We start from the raw sequence: 7,345 nt of genomic DNA on the forward strand, positions 1-7,345 counted from the left end.
TGAGATAAATAACATTAAGATGAAGTGAACGCATCATAAACTATTTATCTCACTTTTTGATTGAGTAATGCCCACATGGATCATCTTCAAATTAGAGTTTCTAGCAAATAAAGGAGTTTAGAAAATCCCAGGTCTAAAACTATAGTATATTATTACCATAATCTATCTGTTTTTCCAAGAAGAGTTATAAAAGTAGCTTCTTAAAGACTTGTACTAATATGTATTGATACGGTGATACCCTGCTTTCCTTGCCTCCCATGCCAAGAATCCAAAAGGACCAAAACTAACAGAATGGAAGAGAAACCCAAACTAGGAATAAAGTACAATTTGTGAGAACAAAAGAACCTTTTTTAGTGCCATCTTCTACAACAGCTAACAATCAAGCTTTTCCTTTCGTGTAAATTCTTACAGCTAATCTTTTCTCCCATATAACATCACATTTTGGGTTGATCACCAAGTATGCCTTAAAACTTTATTCTATATTCTCTACTTCTAAGAGACTCCCCTTTGTTCCCTGTTATAAATGCACAAATTTTGTTATTAATTAGCAACACTCAAACCCGTCCATCATTCTATTGTCCCTATCTGCAACCCGATTGCCATTTTGAAGAAAATATCCTCCTCATTTTGCCAGCAAAAATGGCGCTAATGGCGAAAAGAATGGGACCTGTGATCTGTCTCTTGATCATGGTCATGGATATTGTGGCCGGTATACTAGGCATTGAAGCTCAAGTTGCTCAAAACAAGGTATGTTTTGTCTTTCATTTAGGTTGCGTTCTCCTCGTCTTATTTTCACTCATTCTAAAAATAAAATAAAAAAATTTAGGCATTCTGGTAGTATATGAAAATGACAAAATTTCGGCAACAAGAATTACTCATTCAATTGCTTTGTGTTACACATTGCAGGAGAGGTTTATGAGGGTGTGGATTTTTGAGTGCAGAGAACCGAGCTATGAAGCTTACAAGCTTGGATTTGCAGCTTGCGTATTACTAGCAATAGCTCATGTTATAGCCAATGTACTTGGTGGGTGTGTTTGCATATCGTCTAGGGAACAGTATGTTAGATCTTCTCCTAACAAGCAAATAGCCGCAGCCTCCCTAGTTTTCTCTTGGTACGTAAATAGTTCCCTAACGACTTCTTTCAATATTTTTTTATTTTGTTGCAAATGCCTTCTTTTATTGTTATTAGTTACGGTTTAATTTCTTATTCCGAGTTACATCCTCTTACATCTCCCTATACTCAAAGGAAACCATGGGATGGTAAAACTTTACACTTAAAAGTGTATGATGCACAATTTCACACCCTACTCATTGTTGGCCACATTTTTTTCACAACAAACTCCTGTGAAGCAAATTTATCAAATTTACATCGTTGCATTTCAGGATCATACTATTCATCGCCTTCCCCCTCCTTGTTCTTGCAACCGTATCAAACTCAAGATCGCGACAAACTTGCGGCTTCTCACACAAGAATTTGTTTGTGATTGGAGGGATTTTGTGCTTCATACATGGATTATTCCTTGTTGCTTATTATGTTGGCGCAAGTGCAGCCAGAGCTGAAGAAGATCGTATATTCAAGCAACAAAGACCTACTGGTCCCTTCCCACTTCCTGCATAAATATTCCTTCCTTCCCTCCATTTTTCTTCTTTTTTGATATTATTCTCCTGTATCATTTCTTCAATTTCAGATTGATTGTTTTGACTTTAAACAGTTGCTTATGTAATTGACAATTTATCTATTGTATACCATATCCTCCTCTATGCGGCAGTACATAATTAATGCTTCTATTTTACACATTTCAAGATTTAAAAACATAAGTTTCCCGCCTAATTACTCTCTACCAAACTTACAAGAGCTCTTCAACCAGAAATTTTGACCAATTATTCTCACACAAAACCATACAACATTTTTCATTATCCAATGACTATTTTTTGTTCATTACTTATCTACGTCTTATAAGTTCTAAATGATCAAGATATATACCCAAAACACAATTCCTAATAAGCAAAAATAAAGCCTTCGACATAACATGCACTCGGGATGCAACTCATGGGAATAGATTCTGTTCTTACCATTTTGCACCACTCATTAAACACCACTACTCAATTTCAAGTAATTGCTCAAATCAAAGAATATATGCAATTTCACAATTAAGCATAAAAATTGAAAACCAGAAATGTCAAAATTTTTACTCTATTCCAGAAATTTGTCAAAAGAGTACATCATCCTAGCAGATTCTAAATCTACAGAAACCACTGAAACTAGACAAATTGAAACTTGAAACTAGATTTCATCCTAAGAATATAAAAGACCTTTTCGTAAAACTATTTGCTGGTATGTTCATTTCTACATGATCTCAGAAAGAAAACTGTCGGAGATCATTCACTCTTCTTCGCGAGCAGCCTTAGCGCCAGTTTTGTTAGGCAAGAGAAGGTTGTGGATGTTCGGCATAACACCACCAGCTGCAATGGTCACATCGCCGAGCAGTCTGCTCAGCTCTTCATCATTTCTCACTGCAAGTTGAATGTGACGCGGTACTATTCTTGTTTTCTTGTTGTCTCTTGCTGCGTTTCCAGCCAGCTCCAACACCTTCATTGAATATTCCAAACAAATGTTAAGAGACGACCAAATTCAGAGATATCGAACTAAAATTTTTACTAAAAGAGACGAATATCAGGAGAACTGACGTTAAACCAGAAGCCTTTGAAAATTGAAGTGCAAAAACTAGAAAATACCTACTAGAAAATTGAAGTATTAGTTATCATGAAATTGTTGATGTAGAATTTAGGTTTAAAGATGGAAAAATTTTAAGGCGCAACCAAAAACTAGAAAATACCTAAATTCTCAGTCAAAACTGAAATTGAGGTATAAATTGAACTCGTCAATCAAGAAACTGTTTATGTAGAAATTCGATTTGAAGATGGAGAAATACCAAAGCGCAATCAGAATTTATAGAAATTCTCAGTCAAAACTAAAATTAAACCATAAATAACTACAAATTAATCAGATAATCACTGTAATAGAGTTTAGATTTGAAATGAAGAAAATCTGAAGTAAGAATAAAGAATTTCAGAACTGGAAATCGATATAGATTAAGAGAGATATTCAAAACACAAAACTAGGTTAAAATTATTCGAAGAAGAAATTGGACGCAAAAATAAAGGAGATAGAAAGAACCTCAGCGGCGAGATATTCAAGAACGGCAGCGAGATAGACAGGAGCGCCAGCACCGACACGCTCAGCATACTTGCCGGACTTGAGAAAACGCGCGATTCTTCCTACGGGAAACTGAAGGCCGGCTTTGCTGCTGCGAGATACGGCTTTCTTGGCGGTTGCACCAGCGCCGATGTTTTTGCCTCTACCGGCCATGGAGGAGGAGGAGAGAGAAAGTGAGAAGCGGTGGTTTTGGTTTGAGAGAGAGTTTTTGAGTTTTGACACACGATAATGAAATTAGAGGTGAGTTTGGCGGTAGGGGGGAGTATTTAAAGGAGATTGTGGAGAATTGTGGACCAATCAAAGGGAAGTGCACGGATTGATGTAGGTAATCGTTGGATTGAAGTTCAATTGACGGTGGTGATGGATTCGGGATTGTTTGTGGTGGGGACTTTTATTTCTTGTGTCTGATGGACGGTATTTGCGGAAATGGAGTTTTTCCCTCACCTTAATGCTTGGGCTGGACCTTCTTTTATCCAAAAAAAAGTTATAAACTTCAAACTTAAATCAAACCCATGAGTTTCAAATGTAACTAATCGAAAATGGTGAAAAAAGAGATGAAGAAGATGAAAATGGACAGGACCGTAATTGGGCACGTGCGAAAGGGGGATGTGTCTAGGGTCCTCAAAATATAAAGCCCAAATTAATAAAGGCTAAAGAGAAAAAAGGGAAATTTTATAAAAATTAAAAAACACCACCACATTGCCGACTGCCAAGAATAGCATCGAATCTACCAATCCACTTCTTTTCCAATTTTTGGCAGTTTTCATATTTGTTTAGTTCTTCCCCTTCTTTCTAATTTAATTCTGAAATTTATTTTCCATTTTATTCTCCAATTATAATCCAATTGTAAAAAATTTAGCAAAATTCTACAAACAACTTGATGATGATTTGTTTTATGAACGGTCTTCTCAAATGTCCAATAACAACGGAATTAAAAGCTTCAAATCTATCTATAAAGGCTCCTCCTTCCATTGTTCTTCACATCTCATACTCATTAATTTTCCCTCTTTCTTATGTTATTTTTCCCATCCTTTACTTTGAAATTTTGGTTCATTAGTTGTTTACTTATTGGTTTGATATTCCAAGAACTCAATTGTTCAAGGGGATTCCATCAATTACACCAGAATGTTCGGGTAATTTCGCTAAAAGTTGTACAAAAGTTGATGCTTTTTATTTTATTGACTTTTAAGACAACAAAAACTGTCATTATAATAAGGGATATTCTATATGGTGGCTTCCTATTTTTAAGTTTTCTATGTGGTGGCAGGTCAAAAAAATTGTTATATTAAGTGACCCTCAACTTTGAGAAATTATACCTAGTGACCTTAGTGGGCTAACCTATCCTAACCTCAACCACAAAACAACCAAACCATCACCACAAACACCCAACCATTATCCTACCCATCTAAAGAACCACCACTCCCACCCAAACCCCACCAACACAACCAAACCCCACCTCCCCGAAAACCCCCACGAAACCCAAGCACCCAACTTCACCCACAAACCCCACCACCTTGACCCAAACCCCACCACCCTAAACCAAACCCCACCACCACAACCAAACCCCACCGCCTAAAAACCCCCACGAAATCCCACCACCCACGAAACTCACCCCAGCAAACCCGCACCGACGAAACCCCACGCCCACAAACCCTCTACCCACGAAACCCACCACCTTGCCGAAGCCCACCACCCAAAGATCCAGCTTCTTCACTTACCCGGAAACCCACCCTGCAAAACCAGCCCCCTGAAACCCCACCCTCACAAACTTATGAAACCAAATCCTATTCACCCACCCCCGAAACCCCTTACCCACGAAACCCACCACCCTCCCAAAACCCACCGCCCACAAATCCAGTTTCGCCACAAATCCATAAACCCACCCACCTGAATTCGAACAGAGAGAATCCGAAGAGAGAGAAGAAAGAAAAGTGGTGGCAGTGGCTGGTTGTGGAAGAAGAATGTGGCGGCAGTGGATGGTTATGGAAGAAGAAGGCGATGCTAGAGATTGGTCGCGGCGGTGGATGGTTATGGAAGAAGAAGGTGGTGGCCATGGCTGGTGGTTGGTTGGTAGTGATATGGTGTTGGGCTAAGTGAGAAAGGATAGGGTTTAGTTATTGAACCATTAATTACTAAAAATTGGTCAATATGTAGAATCTCCTCAAGTTAGGAGTCACTTTGTATAATATTTTTTTTGCTTTGCCACCATGTAGAAAAAGTGAAACTTGGAGGCCACCATATAGAATATCCCAAAATGTTTTTACTCATTAAGTACTCTAGAAATTGAATTTTTTTAAACTGATTATTAACTAGGGCCCCATCTTTCAGTTCGTCCATGGGCCACCGATAACTACACAACGGGCGTAGAAAAAAACTAGTGGCGCTATGGTTTTGTCAATAATAAGGGTATCTTGAGCCCAAATGCAAAGTTCAGGGATATTTGAGAAATTCCCTAAATATAAGGGGTAATTTGAGAAATACGTCAAATTTCAAGAGTACAAAAGAAAACTTTCCTTTGTTTATTCAAATATTATATTTTTGAGTTACATCTCCCATGGGAGATTTTAGTTTAAGTTTACATACGTAAGTGTTATCGACTTGCTCACAAAATCAAGATAAACAACTATTTTAGTTTAATGAATGGATAACCTAAAGGCTTACTTTATGGTTTATTTCATTTAACCTACAATTTTGTAGTTTGGACGACGGGAGTGGTGGCTTATCATAATAGATGGAGGGATTAGTATGCTTAGAGGAGGAGTAGAATTCAGCAATTGGAAACTAGATTCCTCTCTTATTGTAATGATTCCTGTAAACTTTCTTTTCCTGATGGTTTTGTTATTGATTTCTCAATTTTTATCTCGGACCATGGGCCAATCATTGTGGATTGTAACCCTACTAAGGAGAAGAAAAAAGACCATATGGGGTTGAAGCTTGGTGCCTAGACTTTGAGGAAATAGAGTTTCTCATCCATAACTCTTGGACTGTCAATTTTAAGGGTTCTTCTTTGTTCAAAGTCCAAAGGAAACTTAACAATGCGAAACAAGAGTGCAAAAAATGGTGTCTCAAGTTCAAAGCTACAAACAAAATCCAGCAGGATCAAATCAACCATGAGCTTTATGTAGCTCAAGATAGCCTAGAAGCCCCGAAAAGATCTCTTAATGGATAAAAAAGAAAAACATTAGGGTTTCCACGGACATTAAACTGGACTATTGGAAGAGGGCAAGAACAAAATGGGATGAGTTTGGGGACCAACCTTCAAGTTTTTTTCTACAAATGCGCTAAGGCCAGACAGGGTAAAAACGAAATACGTGCTATTAAAAATAAAGAGGGGGTTTGGATTGTGGATCCGCTGGCAATAAAGGATGAGTTTGTGAATTACTATACGGACCTATTCTCCAATAATGTGCGATAGGGGAACAATACGTATGAGCTTAAGGACTGGATAGGTTGTATGAACCGCCTTAATGAATCACAAGTTAAATCCTTGGTGGAACCCTTTACCCAAGAAGAAATAATGGAAGCTACGTTTAGCATGAAACCTATCAAATCCCTAGGCCCGGATGGCATCCCACCAGTGTTCATCCAGAAGCAATGGCATGTTGTAGGAGAGGAAAATGGACAGGCTGCTAAGAATTTCTTAGAAGGAGGGTATATGCTAAGAGAAACGAATCAGACCTTTATTGCTCTTATTCCAAAAGTAGACCGACCCGAGCAGGTGAGCCAATTTAGACCTATTAGTTTGTGTAACACAACTTATAAGCTCATCTATAAGTGCAAGGTAAGAAGATTACAACCTTTGATGAATTATTTAATAGGTGAAAATCAAAATGCTTTTGTGCCAGGTCGTTCCATTAATGATAATTGTATAATTGCGAATGAAATGCTCAACCTTGTTAAAAAAAGCAAAAAGGGTGCTAAATACTCTATGATCCTAAACATGGACCTCAACAAAGCATATGATAGGGTCAGTTGGAGCTTTGCGAGAAAAGTACTTATAACTATTGGGCTGCCTAATCTTTGGATTCATTTAATCATGGAATGCATCACTTATGTTACTTACTCGGTGATTGTCAATGAGGAGGCAGTAGGCCTAATAAAACCAAAAGCGGGTTTAAGAAAAAGGGA

General features: G+C 37.9%; 2 protein-coding genes across 2 annotated transcripts; one reads left to right on the forward strand and one right to left on the reverse strand.

Moving 5' to 3' along the window:
* The first annotated feature begins 475 nt into the window (after window positions 1-475).
* LOC104901083 (hypothetical protein) lies at window positions 476-1,795 on the forward strand. Its single transcript, XM_010688628.4, has 3 exons — window positions 476-747; window positions 907-1,112; window positions 1,384-1,795. Exons 1-3 carry the CDS (start codon window positions 640-642, stop codon window positions 1,616-1,618), a joined length of 549 nt encoding a protein of 182 aa, XP_010686930.1. The 5' UTR covers window positions 476-639; the 3' UTR covers window positions 1,619-1,795.
* A 383-nt stretch (window positions 1,796-2,178) lies between these two features.
* LOC104901084 (histone H2A.6) lies at window positions 2,179-3,457 on the reverse strand. The gene is made up of 2 exons (XM_010688629.3): window positions 3,179-3,457; window positions 2,179-2,590 (listed from the first exon to the last, which is right to left on the reverse strand). Exons 1-2 carry the CDS (start codon window positions 3,368-3,370, stop codon window positions 2,384-2,386), a joined length of 399 nt encoding a protein of 132 aa, XP_010686931.1. The 5' UTR covers window positions 3,371-3,457; the 3' UTR covers window positions 2,179-2,383.
* Between the last annotated feature and the right edge of the window lie 3,888 nt (window positions 3,458-7,345).

Source organism: Beta vulgaris, chromosome 8 (genome assembly GCF_026745355.1).
Source record: "Beta vulgaris subsp. vulgaris cultivar EL10 chromosome 8, EL10.2, whole genome shotgun sequence".
Lineage (NCBI taxonomy): Eukaryota > Viridiplantae > Streptophyta > Magnoliopsida > Caryophyllales > Amaranthaceae > Beta > Beta vulgaris.

What these genes read in the sequence shown, in the direction of transcription:
- LOC104901083 (XM_010688628.4), top strand. Translation starts at nt 640, where the DNA reads ATGGCGCTAATGGCGAAAAGAATGGGACCTGTGATCTGTCTCTTGATC. An exon ending in CTCAAGTTGCTCAAAACAAG is followed by an intron (nt 748 to 906) that starts GTATGTTTTGTC and finishes TACACATTGCAG; the next exon opens with GAGAGGTTTATGAGGGTGTG. An exon ending in GCCTCCCTAGTTTTCTCTTG is followed by an intron (nt 1,113 to 1,383) that starts GTACGTAAATAG and finishes GTTGCATTTCAG; the next exon opens with GATCATACTATTCATCGCCT.
- LOC104901084 (XM_010688629.3), bottom strand. Translation starts at nt 3,370, where the DNA reads ATGGCCGGTAGAGGCAAAAACATCGGCGCTGGTGCAACCGCCAAGAAA. An exon ending in TTGAATATCTCGCCGCTGAG is followed by an intron (nt 2,591 to 3,178) that starts GTTCTTTCTATC and finishes TATTCAATGAAG; the next exon opens with GTGTTGGAGCTGGCTGGAAA.